Genomic DNA, 17715 nt, shown 5'->3' with positions numbered 1-17715 from the left:
TCTCTCTCTCTCTCTCTCTCTCTCTCTTTCTCTCTCTCTCTCTGTCGCCCTTCCTCTGTCGCGCCTTCTCCTTTACCTGGATTTCTTTATCCCCCCGTTCCGTCGTTTACTCGCCTAATCCACTTACCGCCCTCGCAATTGCCATAGGGCCCTAATCGTCCGTAACGCAACGTAATCGGGAAGCTACCGATAGCGGGTGAACGAGCTCGGGAGTTCCGGGTTTAATTATCCGGCCGCGACAAACGGAGCGGAGATGGTAGCGCGCGTTTGATAATTATGAACAGGACGGTTCTCCCGCGGTGCGCGCGTTCTCCAAGTTACGCTTTTACGCTCGAATGGGGTGCAGTGATATGCGACATAATCGCCGACGTCGCATTAACCGGCGCTGCAAGTCGCCCACCGCCGGCGATAATGCTGATCTGGAAAGTGACAGGACGATTATCCGCGAACTCGAACAAACGCAGGTAACGTGGATCGCTATTTTCACAGAAAGACACTCGGGAGAGTTCACGAAACTCGGTTGCTTCACGAAAATTTCAAACAGATCTCTTTCATTTATAAGCTAAAGATCCCAATCAAAATTTTTTTAAATAAAAGAACGAACGTGTTAAATAGAAATTCATAAATCTTCTGTGAGGTGACAAGAGTCTGCTACAAGTATTATGCGAAAACGGATAAAATCATTTCAAAGTAATGACACTTTTATGTTAGAGCCTCGTGTTCGTAGCTAAATCGAATCCAGATTGACGAAAGCATGTGGAACTGAAAGTGGCCGTAATTTTGAAACACCTCGTTTAAAATTTACATATTTGCGATACATGGAAGATACATGCGAACATCGATTACCTCCCTAACCGGTCTACATCCCGTCAACAATGTATGTATTAATAAGCGGCTCGCCATTTCGATAATTATACGTCACGATGCGCCAGCGGAACGACGCGCGTACCTTTTTTTTTTTCCTCGGGATTACCGATAATTCGGTAAGTTGCGAGGTGCAACAATTATAAAATATTTCAGCACGTAACATGCATATGCATGGATAATATGAATATTGAAGTTGTTATAGGCCGTGCTTGCGCGCCACGTAATGTTCGGACTTATTAATATCCCTTAAATTAATGGGCTGTTTAATTTTAGCGGTATCTTGCAGCGATTTACACATCCGCCGCATGTGCGGCATTTATCACAGGCGGCCACGCCCGTTTTATCGATACCGGCTGGAAAGCGGCTTCCGTATTTCGCCGAGGTCGTAGCTTCTTCGCCGGTAAGCTTCCGCGAAAACTCGATTAAGTACAAAATAGCCTTAAAAACCGTTCGCGCTCGCTACCAATTATGCCCAGTATGATGTAAAATGCTCCGCGCGTCCCAGCGTCAAACCGGTTTGGAATAATTCAACTACTCACGCGGAGCGCGGTCAAACGCAAATCAGTCTTGCGATAATTATCGCCTAAAGAGACAAAGTTTTTTCTTTTTTACGGAGATTACTTGGGTTTATTTAAATTGTATTTAAACAAGGTGGAGATTGATTGTGAAAAATATATTAAATTAAGGGCCAAAAATGTTATAAACTCCGGTCGCAAGGAATGCATTTTTTAAAATGATGAAGTAATTTCTTATATAAAGTGCCGCTTGGCTTTATATTTTTAGTGTTTAGGATACATGAGATGTTCTTTCGCACATAGATATTAATTATATCTTTTAAAAATTAATTAATTATAATCATGATCATATAGAATTAATGATAGTAATTGTGCTAGAAATTTCACGGGCCGTTATTATACCGCAGTCTCGCGCATGATTTGACACTCGATTACATAGCTAACATTTATATAAATATACAATGGCATACGGAATTGCACTATACCGTTTGGTAGGAACGCAGAAAATATATTTATACGAGGGTATACAAGCTCATTTGCACAGAATGTGTGACAATCGTAATAAATTGTGTCCCGATATCGATCTCCTTACGTTATTTAATAACGTGATCTACGGAACATTACATCTTCCAGGTATTTACTTCTCTGGGAAGTATTATAAATATTGCAGCAATTCTAATTAACTTTATCTATCTCTGTACAAATTATACAGAACGTCGTCGCTAAATTTACAAGTGGATAGAGATATGAAGACGCTGCAGACACAATATATATAAGATAATATAGGATAATATACGCGGATAAGATCCATGCATAATCAAATTTTTGGAACTGTGTTTTTGTTGTACGTATGTGTGAAAATATTGTGCTTTTTAAACGTATAAATTTTGGAAAAACTATATTTTGGAATGTATCTGACTGGAGAAGATACATTAGATTTTTTTTATTACATTATTTAATGATTTTATCTTTCCATCCATCTTTGAAGATTGCACACGCATTATGTAAGTTTTTGATAATGTGGACAACACACAATATGTATCATATTATATACGTCTATATAATAGCGCACGTGACCGACATTATTTGATAAAACAACCTCACGCTCTGCTTTCTCTCCCTTCCCTTCCAAACCGCATATTACATCGTCACGACGTTTAATTAATGTAAGCATAACGGATAGGCACCGAGGAGAAATACGCTGTGACTTCTGTAGATTTTATATAAGCATAAAGAATGATATTTATGTTGCTTCTTGCATAACTTCTTAATTATCGCATACGATGTTGTTACATTAATACTTCATTATTCACGATAAAATTTCGCACGCGCATATGTATACTGCATACGGCGATAAATATCAATCTTCATATAGCTCAAATTTTTTCTTTTGCCGGACAGAAAATGTTTAAAATGTTCTTAAATTATAGTTAATAAAAGTTATTCTATGTACACTGCCGTAAGACGTGGCAAATCAGATTGTTTCAGCAGGGATAACTTTACACCGAGGCAAAGGAAATTTTTAAATAATGCAAACGCACTTAAGAATATAATCAATAAGGAATGGGTAGCCTTCTTTGAACTTCGAAATGAAATTTACCGAAGTTACCGACTGCACTTTTGCGCGAACTATTCTTTATCGCCGCGCCGAGTTCCTTCGCGCGTTCGTGCAATCTAACTTCGTCTTACCAGCAAATTTCAATAAAACAATGAGCGCAACACGTTTAGCGCCCATAGATTATTGTTACCGGTAAAAACACGCGTATCGATGAAACGATAGCGAGAATTATTGCACGTCGAATCACGATGGCGGAGGCACGATGCAGCGGGGGTACGTTTGAAGAAAAAAGAAGTAAAAAAAAAAACACAATTACAGCGCGATAATAAAGTGATGTATGGCCCGTTCGAGCGAGATGCACGAAGCTAAGGGGGGGTGAAAACGTCCGTGTTACCTCGCACCACCGAAGTTTCCAATCTATAAGGTATCAACAGTTGCCTTTAGCTGCGCGTTGTATACCTTCGGGACTTGCGATTTAGAATGTTGATATAACGGATGGGCGAGCAAGAAAAGCGCTTTGCGCGCGAACCTCTTTCGCGAGACGTGCGAGAGATTGAAAGGGAATAAAAAAAAAAAAAAAGAATAGCTCTCACACGACTCCCGTATCGAATTTCAACCGGCGTACTTTCCGGCGTATTTATATCGGCCGTCTGTGTACGCTTCATTATGTTTACATTCAAATGGTAAACTTCTCCGCCGCCGGAGGGGGACTTTTTCGAGAGTCTTGGCGCGTAAATCTAATCTGTCGAGCCCGTGTCGAGCGATCTCGGAAAGGGGCACTCGAAGCAATCAGACTTCAAAACGAAATTCTATATGTACGCAAGATACGGAAAAAGGCTCCGAGGGCTCTCGTACCTATCGCGTATCAAATTCGAGAATTTGACGCACCCCCACATACGAGAGTATCGCATCTTCTCTAATTTGTTCCCTCATAGGGAGCTCTTTCTAGCAATCGACGGACCCATCGTTCCGGTATAATCGTCACTCGTCAAAGGACAATTGTCTCGAGAACGAAAGGCGCGCAGAGGCGTTGCTTGGCCGAATTTCCGAAATTTCGCGGCGCGGAAGCGGACGACTCTCTCGTCCTCTCTCACGCGCGTTAGTTCTGCCGTATACCTTCGGGAATCGCGATTCGGAATGTTGATATAACGGATGGGTGAACAAGAAAAGCATCGCGGCGAGCTCTCTCTCTCTCGTTATTTCTCTCTCGCTCCTTCTTTCGCTTTTTCTCCCGCTCGCTCTCGCTCGCGCTCCTCTCTCGCGGGCGCTCGTATCCGGCAAAAAAGCACCGGCGCCGGTACATTGAACCCAGGCAAGAGAGTTCCGCCACACGTTCGCGAGGCCGTTTCAGTATTTGACTGTTCCCCGACGCCGTGCAACGGCGGCGGCTGCGGCGGTTCTCCTCTTCGCCTCCGCCTTCTCGGTTCGACTCCCGTCGAGACGACAGAACGCCATAAGCAACCAATTTAAATGTAAATTGAAAACCACCGCGGCATACAAATTGTTCGACTCGCCGTCAAAAAATACTGCGAGCAAAGATCAAACGGAAGACAAGACACGCGGGCGAGAGGGTGGCGTATATGGGGGCCGATGGTCGAGATAGAACGAGAAAAGGTGCCCCGGAGAAGGGCATCTCGAAACGGCGCCGCGCCGGCCAAGCCTCGATTCGACCTCCTTCGCCGGCGCGCGCCGGGATCTGCAGGATCTGCTGGCTCTGAGCTGCCCGGGTTGTATCCCCTTTTCTCTCTGTTACGTCGGCAGAGGAGCCCTCTCGGTCGGTGTTTGTTCCACCCCACGGCGGAACGGATCTCGGCTACCTATGCTAGACTGCCCTCTAAATATTTGCCTTTCCCTTGTCCCGACGAAAGTTGGCTCGCCGTAACGCGTTTCCGTGCAGGAGAGCGCGGCTCGCTCGGCCGAGGGATAGTCGTCGCCGTCTTCTTCGTCGGAGGGAAAAACTTCCGGCATTCAAAGAGTCCCTACTTCACCGTCCACTTTTTCTCCCCTCTCTTTCGCTCCCCCTGGAGGCCCGCGCGTTCGTCGTCGAGCTCGCTCCGCGCACGACGCTCGACGTACGATCGGAAGAAGCGAGATTAATGGATCAATTTATCCTCCCCATTAACGATTTCGGATCGCGGGTCCGTACTCTCGCAGCGAGGAATTAATTTCCCATTCTTGTAAGTTAGAGACGGAGACCCCGACTTACCATAATTTTCGTGAATTCGAATCATTCCCTCGGCGCGGGCCGCGGAGAGAGAGGCTGTTGAATATTCCCTCGCTTATTATGAACGGTTTCTGTAATCAACGTCAGATACAGTCGGGCATTTCGAGCGGCAGGCAGCCCGGCGATAATCGAATATCCAATTGAGTTAACCCAATCCATGCTCCTATAAAATAGCGTAATAAATATTTGTTTCTCGGTTTTAATATTGGCACTACCGTGCGTCGTTCCTATTGAAGGAAACACAAGTAGCAATTGAGAACAATTTGCTACTTTGTTCTATTTTCTTGGTTTTCAAACTTTCCACTCAAATATACTACATTTTCACCGGCAAATTAATTTTAATTATCTTCATAGGAAATTTTAATAATTCTCCTAGATTGAATAATACAGAATTTTTAAATATAAAATGTAAATAAAATATATGCATTCTACGCCTGTTGCATCAATCTTCCTATAATTAAAAAATGTTTCGTAATTGAAAAGATGTTGAAAAGCGATTTCCTTGTACTCGATGCTTTATTAAAACTTATGTTTTTGTAGAAAGGAAATGACAGTCCTTATAAAAGGGCACATTTATCTGTATTGGTAATATATAAATGATTTTTATAGTTAGATCGAATTTGCGAAATATTTCCTTGCAGACGTTGCCTAACATCAAACACGCGTTAATTCGTTCACGAGACCAATAATAGGGGGATCGATGCGAGAACGATTTAACGACTAATTCATCGCACGGTTTGTCATTAGCGCTGTCGCGCGCATATACGGCATTCGGGAACATTTCCGGTTACGTTTACTATAGCAGCGGCATAAATTTTTGACGACGACGACGTCGTGCCGTATGTGTCATGATTTATCGATTCCGGCCGGTTAACATCGACAGCCTCCGGCCCGGAGGTAATGGCAGCGCCACGAACGAACCCGATAGAACGCACTGATCATTAGCTGCCGGCCAAGGTTGCGGCAACATTTCGTCGATCGTATCTCGTGGACGTTCGACACGTTACGCGTAATCAATATGTACCCGCCGGTCCCTTCAAGGGGCATTCCACCCGTCGAAATATCGCGATAATGCATAGGCATGGCCCCCCCCTTTCACCCCCTCCTCTCTCTCTCTCTCCCGAAATGTGCTAATTTAAATTAGTCTGTGCTTTCAGCCTGACATAGCGCACGCGTAAATTTAAATTTCTGAAATGGGATGCAGCGCCGATAGGAGAGTGCTTGTTAGCGCCGTGGTAGCCATCAACATAATTAACTCTCTAAGTGGAGACGCCTGTGTATCATTATTAGTACACGCCTCGATGTTATGGGGTTCGAATGTGCTTACGAGAATTTAGGTCCGCGTCATGTGCCCTGATTTAAGCGCACGTTACACGAAATATCCAATTAAGTCATAATAGAGCCTGTATTGCAGCGAGTATAACATCGCCGCGCGCGGAGCGGATATTTACGTTCACGAGGGACGTCTTTTGATACGACGAACGCGTAACGAACAAGAGCCTGTTGATTCGATCTACTTTCCTTACGTGAAAGCGTACGCCGGGGCTTATGTGCCAATTCAGCTAATTGCCATATCTCCGGAAATCAAAGGAACGTATGTAACGAAACTCCTTAACGCAACGACCTAGTTCGTTAAACGCGCCCCATCTTACGCCCTTACGTGACTATCCTTCCGAATGGTATTCTCGCCTTCTCGAATAGTTTCTTCTCGAGTGTGCAGAGAATTCTCCTTATTGCGTCCTCCGTGATTTTGCTAACGCATGTATATATTTATTGTATATATACATATATGTATGTATATGTGTATGTACGTATAGGATCATAAAAATCTCTATCTTGCTCACCGCGGTGCGATATTACAATAAATCCGAATACTGATCAGCTTTTTACTCCTTTTACCTTGCAGTTCGCAACGGTTATTCTTGCGTACCTGTTGCTCTCTCGGAAGGACTTGATATTCGATTGAACATAGCTGCCAGGGCGGTGCGATATGGGTCAAATGGCGTAGAAGTATGGGCCGCACCCGCCCGCAGTCCGCACACAAATCACACCGTTTATAAAGCAGACGCCGTTCTGGTTACGCTACCTCTCGGTGTCCTCAAGACTTCCGCGCCGCCGTCCGGAGTCACCTTCAATCCGCCGCTTCCGGACTGGAAGTCCCAGGCCATTCAACGACTCGGCTTTGGCAATTTAAATAAGGTGAGCGCCGACGTGTGCGTTTGTGTGTATGTGTGTGGTGTGCTTTCGACAAGTCGCTGTCGTCCTTAAAGCAGTCTAATTTATGCCGCTCGTGAAAAGGACGGTGGATGGTCCTGTCGAGCCGTCGGTGCAAGGGTATTAGGACTGCATAATCGCGGCATTAAGACTTATCACTGATCGCGCAGTGGCAGATTTCAATAGCAATTAATGTGTGTTCTTTTAACGAATGGGGACCACATTGAAGGGTTCGACGGAAATGTTTAACGTACATCAATGACAAATTAAGCGATATCAGTTATGCACTCGAAAAGAGACGAACTGCAATCGAAATTTTTCGTAATTATATTACGATAAAAAATTTATCGAAATTGCACAGGTCCGCATGACAAATCGATTAATTACACTGATGTGACATTCAAATTTGGTATGTAAAATAAAAATTAAATGAGTAAAATGTTATTAAGTACATAAAATTAGGACAAGTAATTAAATTAACTATTTAAAAAATATTCAAATCAATTATTCGGTAATTAAAAATTACAAAGATAAGAGAATATTAGATTATAATAGTTATAATCTTAGCTATGACTTTGAATTAAATGATTCTTTTGTTAATAGACAAAACTATGAAAAAATATACTATTATTAATACTCGGTTATTATATTACATAATAACATAAAAGACTATAGGACGTGTTAGAGACATCTTTCCGGCTTCTCGTACTTTTCAAGCTCGAATGCTATTTGTTCGCAAACTTTTTCAGCCAGTTTTCTATCCGCAACTCGCGTTTTAACGCAAAAATATCGCACAGCATCAGAATTCCGGAGAAGGGTTTCCATTTGTACTCCGATATAAATCCAAGCCCATAATTTTTCCCTTTAATTTCTCAGGTAGTGCTATGCTTCGAGCGCATTTTCTGGGATCCAACAGCCAATTTGTTCGGCCACGTGGGAAGTACCACCGCGTCGCGCGGCGAGCTCTTCCTATTCTGGAACTTATACAAGGCGCCGGTCCTATTGGCTCTCGTCGCCGGTGAAGCGGCTTGCGTAATGGAAAATGTCAGTGACGATGTTATCGTCGGCCGTTGCATCGCCGTTCTGAAAGTAAGTGGATAAAATTTCTAGTCGGAGCGCGCAGGGAGGATGAGGGACGTGCCGGATAGCCGGTCTTACTTAACTTAAGCGACGCATCTCGCACCGATAATTATTATTTCACACGCCTCGTAATCCTCTTTGTATTTTGCGGAGGAGAAAAAAAAGATAGAAGATTGAAGAAAGACTTTTTTCTCTTGCAGGGAATTTTTGGGAACCAAGTGGTACCGCAACCGCGCGAAAGCGTCGTGACGAGGTGGCGGGCGGATCCTTGGGCACGAGGATCCTACAGTTTCGTCGCGGTCGGCAGTTCCGGCAGCGATTACGATCTCCTAGCGGCACCGGTGTCACCTCCGCACCTGCTCAATCAACCCCCGCCGCAGCCGAGAGTGTTCTTCGCGGGTAAATATTAAATTGATACTTTTCAACGATGGTCGCATATTACCAAGAAACTTAAATGACTGCCTTTTTAAGTTCTCCTCTGACGAAGAATTATATTTGCGTTTGCCGTTGCGCGCTGCGAGTTTGCATCCCCCGTAAATATACGTTCGCGTTTGCGGAACGTTGCGATTGATGCGCGATCCAATTTGCCTCGCTACGATACTCCGTTTCCCGACTTGTGTGCGCAGTAATTCCGTGTGTTAACGCTGTTTAAAGATCCTACTATTCGCGAAATGTTGGTCATACAAACAGGGTGAATTAGCGCTCGCGGAAATTTAACGAAATGTAATAAATGTAATTTAACGAAATGTATAATAAACAGCAGAAGAACGTTGTCGATAAACAAGCGTGATATTTTAATGGTGAAATATAATATGCGAAAAATATAATAAATTCGTCCAAAGATAAATTAAACGTTTTTTTCACGAGAGTGCACGTTGACCTATTTACACGAACGGCTTTTCAGGAGAGCACACTATACGGAATTATCCAGCCACCGTACATGGCGCGTTCCTCAGCGGCCTTCGTGAGGGTGGACGGATAGCCGATCAACTCTGTGGAAGTCCTTACGCACCACCAGCAATGGCAGCTTCCGTTCCGCCAGCGACAGGGATCACGCCAGCAAATACCGGCAGCAGTTCGACGCCTTAATATTTTCACATCGACTATGTTTCGTTTTTGTCTTTCTGTGAGCGAGGAAACTCCGAGGATGGCCATTCACGGGAGAAAGCTCTTCGTCGAAGCTCTTCTGGAACAAGCTACAAAGAGATAATTCTCCGCGATAATTCCAAGTCGAGCGACAACTTGGCGACAAGAACCCATTAATTCGCTATAATTTTCGCAACTTATATGTGATCGTTTTCGATGAATGATTTAACTCGTTACGATTAAGTTCGATTGAAAGAATTAAATGGAAAGGATGATTTGGAAACGCTCAATTTTTCATAGCACTACATTTGTCGAATATATATACACACAGGTATACAGCTTACAAATATTTTATTTATTGTCATCAATATGAGACAAGAATAAAACATGTATATGTACAGTAAGGTGCAATAATTCGGCTGGGCCGTAGTAACTGACTTATCGGCGTAAAAAAATGCAAAATAAAATGAAAATAGAGAACTAGTTACTTCTTATTCTTCCCGTTATACATTTTAATATTTCGATGAACCGCGTACGTGTTGATTATGAAAGACCCATAGGTTGATAGTCAAACTACTACGAATCAGCGAATTAATGCACCTTACTGTACATATGTATGTATATGTATATTTTACTTTATATTATATAACTTATTTATCCATGTGAATATAAGTGATTGCTTGATCAAAGTGATCGCTGTTTTCACATTTTCTCATAACCAGTAATGCTCTTTATGACAATTTCCCAGTGTTTATATAATTATGCTTCCGTTATTTACTTTATCTATCATGATTCATGATCTAACACGATTCACATGATTTGTTGCATATTTCTTGCAATTTTGTACTCTTCTATAACTAAGAAGTATTATTATTTGTATAAGTATACCAATATGTTGATGGAATAAATACAAAATAAAGACAGCGATGCTCTCGAAATTGTGTATAAATTGTTTAACAATATGAGACGTATTACAAAATGCCATAAGGATGAATTCTTTTGTGGCACAGTATTACTTCGATTGTAGAACGAGCGGAATAGGATAAAAATCTAATTATATTCGTATCAATTCATATTTGATGTAGTAGAAAATGGATTCACATACACATGTGTACGATTTTTTATGCAATATTATTTTATCATGTCGTATGTATATATAATAATTTAAAAAATTTAAGTTTATGAAAATTGATAGTAGATATTGATAGCTATTGAAATTTCGCTAGGTATTCGCTACATTTAATTACATACACCTGAATCATTTTTATCTCTCCATAACGAATGACTTAGTTTATATTCAAATGTGATTATTATAAAATAGGATATCACAGTTATAAATTTATGATACATTTCATTTTGAAGTATTATATCGAATGTAATGTATTACATTCCTGCGCAAAATAAAGTGCATACGTATTTTCATCTGATTGTCGAAATCTTCATTTGACTACAAAAAATACGTAATTACAGATATTTATAGATATATATAAAACTATACAGGTCTAATTATCAGATTTGGCACATGTATGTAAGAGATTTATATATATTACAATTAAAAGAAATGCTATACACATATCGATAATACTCCGCTAATGGGAATTATTTTTTTCGTGTTTGGATATTTTATATTTAATAGGTTTTATTAAATAAATTTGTATTACGACACGGGATCAATATACATTAATTAACATGCAGTGCCATTAGAAGGACACAGAGCAGTGTTTATTCATATATCCCCAATCTAACGCGATGATAAAACTTGCTTATCTCGATTTATGTTATGTACGAACACGTGAAGAGGAAATTTTCGGATAACAGCGGCATATGAATAATAACAAGAGCAAATCACTCTGCTTTCGCATTTGCAATCTTGATTTAATTAGTCATGTAATAAACGTGCCTACTATTTACGTAACAACCATATAATCTCACCGATCATATTAGATTTCCTATCTAATTTGGGACTATTGAATATTCGATCATTCCAGTACGGATATTATATTGCATGCATCGCCGCGGGCGCATTATTTCAAGCTGTACAGATTTCCATTGATGCAAGTAACTTTGAAATGCAGCTACCAAAATTCTAAAGCTATCGCGATAATCCATGTAAATCCGTGGCTCTAATCCTGTTATTTCAATTTACGGTAACATTGAAAATATATACGCGTAAGTATCATCATTATTTTAGCTATAACGAGAACACCAAAGAGTATTAAATATCTCTCTCTCTCTCTCTCTCTCCTCTAATACCCTAATATTAATATTACTACTAATACTAATATTAATACTAGTATCTAATACTCTTCTTTTACTTAAACGACTGGGTAGAATGAACTTTTTATAGTTTTTATTCCATTCTTTTATTTTCTACCTCTTCCGTTTCATCCCAAAAATGTTAGTTCGATAAATGCGTATCGTCATAGCAACCATAACTGCAAACAAGCTGGTGTCGCTGGTGAACCCAAAAGTCCCGAGAGTGACCCGAGACACGTCTATCTGCTATCGAATCCCTCGCACGTGTGACATTGTCCACGACGGACGTTCGTCGACCTCTCTGACGTATTTTTTATTTCGTTATTTTCGGTCATTTTCTTTATGCTTAACTCTAAAGATGAGTTTGGTCCCTTTACCTAAAGTGCAATGCAGTTTACCAAAAGCGAGGAAGTATCCCATTGACGTTCCCGGTACGGCAAATATATCTTACGGGCACAAGTTGCGCGAACGCAAAAGTTGCCGCATTGCAAAGCACCGTGGTTCGGATAGATCTATCTTCGAAGGCGCAGTGGAGGAGGAGAAGAGGGAATACGACCAGTTACTTAAAAGTCTGGACTTCGAGAAAGAAACCGATCGGAAAATCAGGAACAAGAATCTTCGCCAACGAGTCCAACGAGGTATTTACGCGGACGTGATGTAGTTCCTTTTCTTTCTTTTTATTACATTTACACTTCTTAAGAAAACTTAAACTGAAGTAAAAGATAGATGAAGAAAATAAAATGTTTTTTTTTTTTTTTTTAAATCTGCGGACATTCTTCTCGTCGTATTTATGCATATAATTTGTTAATTCCTTGTATGATAGAGTATAACAATGTTGGGTGTTAATAGATTTAATTTTGCACAATTAGATAATATGTGTCTATTTAATCTTTTAGAATTAATATCAATATCACATCTTTTAAGAATTCAGACAAAAATTTAATTAAATAGCTCCTCTCTCTCTCCCCCATTAATTTTTTATTTAATTTTAATCATCATGCATAAACGTATCATGAATGTTCGCTTGGATACGGCATTTAGCCGCCATTTTCCCTCGCGTAATGTGAGCCGCTGAACAGGGATAATTACCAGCCGTTAACACGGCAACGACTAATCTCCAGACATGTCGGCATATGAGGAGAATCTACAGGCGCGTAGGGAGAAACTGCGCGATCTCGTATCGAGCGAGGAGGCGAATCTAATGAGGGAGATCACGGAGGTAGCGCGGCAGGATGAGTGCGCCCGATTCGAAGAGAAGCTCGCGAGAATCGAGAAATTGAGGAAGCGGCACGAGGAGGAGCACGAGGCGACGGTGGCCGCCAAACAGATGCAGCGGTATCTAGCCTCGTGTCCGGATATCAAGCAAGAATTGTCGAGAAGATCCGCAATCGATGCGAAGCAATGTAACGTGGCGCAGATGGCGAGCAACGTGGCGAGGAGATTAGCGGAGAAGGAACTGGACGCTGTCTGGCACGAGATAATGCTGCGGGATACCGAGGGGAGGAGGCACAAAGAGACGGAGGAGTCGGAAAGACGAGCCCTGGCCAAGCAAGAAACGGTGTCCACTTTAGCCCAGCAAGTGGTGGACAAGTTGGCGCAGGAAGACGAGAAGAAGCGGGTCGAGAGGGACGAGCGGGAGCATCTGGAGCGGTTATGCGAGGATATGCGTCGTGCGGAGTTAAGGGATCTCGAGATAGAAAGGCAAAAGCGGGAAAAGTTGAAGGAGGAACTCGAGGAGCAGATTCTAACGACGAGGAAGTTCCTCGCCGAACGTGCCCGCGAGGAAACGATGGTGGATCGCGAGCTCAGAATGCTGGCCGAGGAGGAACTGGCCAGGGAGAAGGATCGCGCGAAACAGGACACCGCGGCCCTTCGCGCGGAGTTAGACTCCTATCTCGAGTATTTGGAAAACTTGCAGCGGGAGGAGGTCAAACGGGATCTCGAGGTGGAGGCCGTCGTTCGGCGATCGCACGAGGACATCGAGGCGAGACGTGAAGTCGCACGGGAGAAATTCAAGGAAGCTCGTCGGCGCGCCGCGCAGGAAGTCCTTCGAGATCGGGAGGAACAGCTGAAGGCGCGGCAGGAGGCAGAGAAGCGGGAACAACGGCTGAAGATGGTGGAGCGGGAGGCGCTCGAGAGGCAGATCGAGATGGACGCCGACTTGGCCGCGACGGAGCAGAAAGAGAACAGACAAAAGGCGCTTCGTTACGGGCTGGAGCTCGAGGAGCAGCGGAGATGCGTCGAGACGACGAGACGTCACGAATTGGAGGAGGAACGACGGTACCGCCAGGCCGAGATGAAGAAGCAAGAGGAGGAATATCGGAGGCTCGCGGACAAGCTGTTGAACGCTTCCGAGAGCATTACGCCGCATCCGTTTAAAGCCCTGCTAAAGGAGAGCCTGAAGGAGTCCCCCTCCTGAAGGAGAAGGAAGGACGTTGTTACTGTCCTCCAACTTTAACTTCCGCGTAACTGACATGTTAGGAAATGCTGATAAGTTACCAAGTGTACCTCTTGTAAGTTACTTCTCCGACTTGTCGGTATGGGGAGATCATGTATAAAGGACCAGGCAGACCATTGATTAATAAATCAATCAATCAGCGAGCGACCATTAAATCTGTGGCGATAGAGATGTGAGACAATTGGTAGAAATTAGGATATCAGGAAGATCTTGACGGGAGATCTTAACTTTTTATAGAAAAATATAAAAATTATGTGTAACTGGTCATATAATTCGTGCTCATATTATAAAAATGTTAATGTAAGAGATGTAACTTATAAAATAGATAAAGTAGATATGACATTTTTATCCTTTTTTCCATATTTCTTTCTATAACTGTATAATGTAATATACTTATATATTTTTTATTGAGAACATATTAAATAGTTTTAATATTCTTCTTTAACGACTAATTAAATGATGTATTCAAAGGTGTAAAACTTAATTGGTTGTTAAACGTTAATCAATCGTTTAGTCACCAATGCATTTATCTAGATATCCTGTTATATAATCTTTCATATAATCTTTTTGATATAAAAAAAAAATATATATATATATGTAACTGCAATTTACGCAGCACATTTATTTTATTTTATTATGCACAAATTTATATTTAATAGCAACATTGCAGGTGTGTCATCATAAAAATCATTAGTAAAGAATCGATAGCATTCGTAATCATGTCTATTTACTTTTAATAAAACTAAATTGTAGAATATTGCGCTCGCAATAAATACAATTGCCTGATATAAATATCACTTTTATCGCCTCTGTCGTTTATTTGATAAATATATCTTTATAATATTGTATGAAACAAAATTGCAAGTAATTTAATAAATGTTACATTTCTGTATATCTATTTCGAAATATAGATTAAAATTAGAGAAAAGGAATATTTGCGTTATTAATCAACTTATTTAATGACTATGCCGCGCAGGATCGGAAATAATATCGAAATGCAATTCTTCTCTTCGCGCGCGACTGTGCCGATCGGAAAAAAATGCCTCTCATCCGTATAATTCGACCTGCAGTTGGCGCTCGTACCAAAGAGCTCCGGGCTCTTCTCTCAATGTTCTCCGATTCTACCATCCGTCGGATGCTGCAGGATCCAGCAACGTGGGCTACTGAAGCGGTACGTGTTTATCGACGGAAACGTAGCGGCTTAACGCACGGGGATCGGACAGCAACAATTAATATCAAAATCTCATTGTTCGTCTCGAAGGAGATTCCACGTGAACACAGGGTGTTCCTGATAATTCCGCACGTCTTTATATGACAACGAAAATTACGATGGAGGGCTTAAACGGACGCGACTACTGTCGCATATTATGGGATACTTTGCGCGACGTGGCACGATGTAACACCCCCCCCCCCCCTCCCCCCCGAATGAAACGTACATATATTACATTAAAATGCGCGCCGCGCATTGAATCGAGATTTACGCCGTAATTGTGTTCGCGCGCGTGTGATAGCCGGCGCTTAAATAAATCTTCGTTAAATGCAGACAGCCAAGATCACGTTTCGTCGGTTTGCGACGCTTTGGATGGAGGGCTAAGAAAAATTCCCCTGCCAAATATTTCCGACGTGATAACTGACTCTATAAAAATATCGCGATCCGACCGCGATTATATTCGACGACGCATTATTGTTTCCTAAATGAAAGCGAATTCAATTTTATAAAACGTCGCAACGTAAATATCAATTTTTTTCAAAACTGGACATCACACAAAGCAAAAGGTAATGAAATTTAAAACACGCTGCTCGCAATTCAGAAAGTCCCCCCGTTCAGGCTTGTTTAAGTAAGAATCGCGCCTCGCCGATAACAGCGAACCGATATCCGCCTCTCGTTTTTTTCCTTCAGCGCGATTTCACCCGGGAGGCCGAGAGTACCAGCCGATCCTTTTCCCGCGTCGTCAAGCATAACCACTTGGCTAGTGCTCGTTGCGTGTTTCCCGAGCGATGTGGGTGCGTGCGTGTATGAATACGCACGTCAGCTTAATGCTGTAGACGGCCTGTTCGTGATTGATCGAACGCTGCTGGCTAGACAGCGCAGTTTGTCTCGGGATTCACCCTCGGAGGTTGGAGGGTTGGCTTGGCCTGGCGCGCCTACTGATTGACTCGGGCTTTTGAGATTCGCGCAAAAGGTCGCCGAAATCCTGATCGAAGTCGAGTCAGGTCGCGCCGGAGGCGAGTGCCCGTCGTCGTCGTCGTCGTCGTACCGATTTTTTCCCTTTCCCGACGAATTATTTCACTTGGTTGGCCCGAAGACAGGGGTGCGCACTTGCGCGCGCGTATACGGCGATTATCGGCGGACAAGGCTAGTCAGAGGACAGAGGGACGGCGAAAGGCAAAGGGGAGTCGTCGGGGTTGACGAAGAAGGCGAGGAGCCAGAAGACAGAAGGAAAGACAGAAGAGACCAACGAGGGCACGAAGAGAGAAGAGAACGAGGAAGAGTGAAAGAGACGAGTGGAAACGGAGAGGGTTGTGCGCTGCTGCAAGAGAGCGAATGGACTCTGCCTCCAGGGATGTTCTTTTGACAGTCATGTCGCTGTCGTCTCCTAAGGTCCCCCGGCGGCATTGCATTAATCTTCTTCTTCCGACCCCGCCTTATTGAAAATTCTACAGAGCGCTTCACAGTTTTTGCCGCGGACGTCTTTTATACTCCACTACCGCCGCGCCCCTCTCCCACTCTCCCTCCCTCCCTCCCGCCGCTTGCTCCCGCGCTCCAGCGCCGAGCATCCCCCTGGATGAGGGCGAGCCGCCCTCGCGCTACGCTTCGTCGTGCGTCTCGTCATCCGGGAGACGAAGAGGAGAGCGGCCCTGCCCGGTCTCCCCATACGGCGCTACGTTACGACTACGTCGCTGGTATATCCGTCGACGCGGACGCGTCCAAGCTTCAAGGCACAATGATCGATAAGGTTATCAATCACCGCATCGGTAAGTCTCTCCAGTCCCCTACACCTCCGGCGGTGGTCGCGTTCAACGCCCACAATGCCCCTCACGCGTATTCCGCACACCTCGGTGACCGCGAATGCCTGCCGCTGGAAATGCGCGCATCCGTCTCCCGATAAACGCGTCTGTCAGACGCGGGGGAGTCGCCCGCGGACGGGACTCCGCGAGAGGAAATGTTGGGATTTCGATTGCGCGAGGGGGGCCGTCGAAAATCATCGGGATTAATTCATTTTGTCGCGATGCCGCCCGCGATATACGAGCCATCTAACCTGACCTAACTTAAACCGGCGAGGAAAGGGTTCGATGTACGCGATGGCACGGTATGAGGGTACGCTTGATGGGAATTAGCGAGCGATAAGTACCGATACTCCTCGAAGCGGATCGGTGCTGTTTGCATGGCGAAGTGGTGCGAAAGCGGACTATTTATCGGCTTTTCATTCAGTATCGTTTAAAATCGTCGGCGTTA

The 17715-nt window shown here is 43.3% G+C and overlaps 2 protein-coding genes across 2 annotated transcripts in view; both read left to right on the top strand.

Annotated features, from left to right (window-relative positions):
- The window catches only part of LOC112453883 (lysine-specific histone demethylase 1A), a 101410-nt gene extending 90928 nt beyond the window's left edge, over positions 1-10482 (top strand). Inside the window, exons 11-14 of the mRNA XM_025014890.1 lie at positions 7071-7363; positions 8255-8467; positions 8659-8857; positions 9363-10482. Coding sequence (XP_024870658.1) covers positions 7071-7363; positions 8255-8467; positions 8659-8857; positions 9363-9547 — 890 coding nt within the window. The 3' untranslated portion in view covers positions 9548-10482. The remainder of the gene's footprint in view (positions 1-7070; positions 7364-8254; positions 8468-8658; positions 8858-9362) is intronic.
- A 1676-nt stretch (positions 10483-12158) lies between these two features.
- LOC112453852 (trichohyalin-like) lies at positions 12159-14219 on the top strand. The gene is made up of 2 exons (XM_025014834.1): positions 12159-12438; positions 12922-14219. Exons 1-2 carry the CDS (start codon positions 12159-12161, stop codon positions 14217-14219), a joined length of 1578 nt encoding a protein of 525 aa, XP_024870602.1.
- Positions 14220-17715: the final 3496 nt, after the last annotated feature.

Source organism: Temnothorax curvispinosus, unplaced genomic scaffold (assembly GCF_003070985.1).
Source record: "Temnothorax curvispinosus isolate PA1 unplaced genomic scaffold, ASM307098v1 QBEX01004747.1, whole genome shotgun sequence".
Classification (NCBI taxonomy): domain Eukaryota; kingdom Metazoa; phylum Arthropoda; class Insecta; order Hymenoptera; family Formicidae; genus Temnothorax; species Temnothorax curvispinosus.
Note: the sequence above shows the minus strand (reverse complement) of the source record. Positions and strands in the feature narration are given on the sequence as shown.

Excerpts from the sequence above, each read along its gene's own strand:
- LOC112453852 (XM_025014834.1), top strand. The coding sequence starts at position 12,159 with ATGAGTTTGGTCCCTTTACCTAAAGTGCAATGCAGTTTACCAAAAGCG. Across the intron at positions 12,439-12,921 it reads TCGCCAACGAGTCCAACGAG|ACATGTCGGCATATGAGGAG; the intron begins GTATTTACGCGG and ends ACTAATCTCCAG.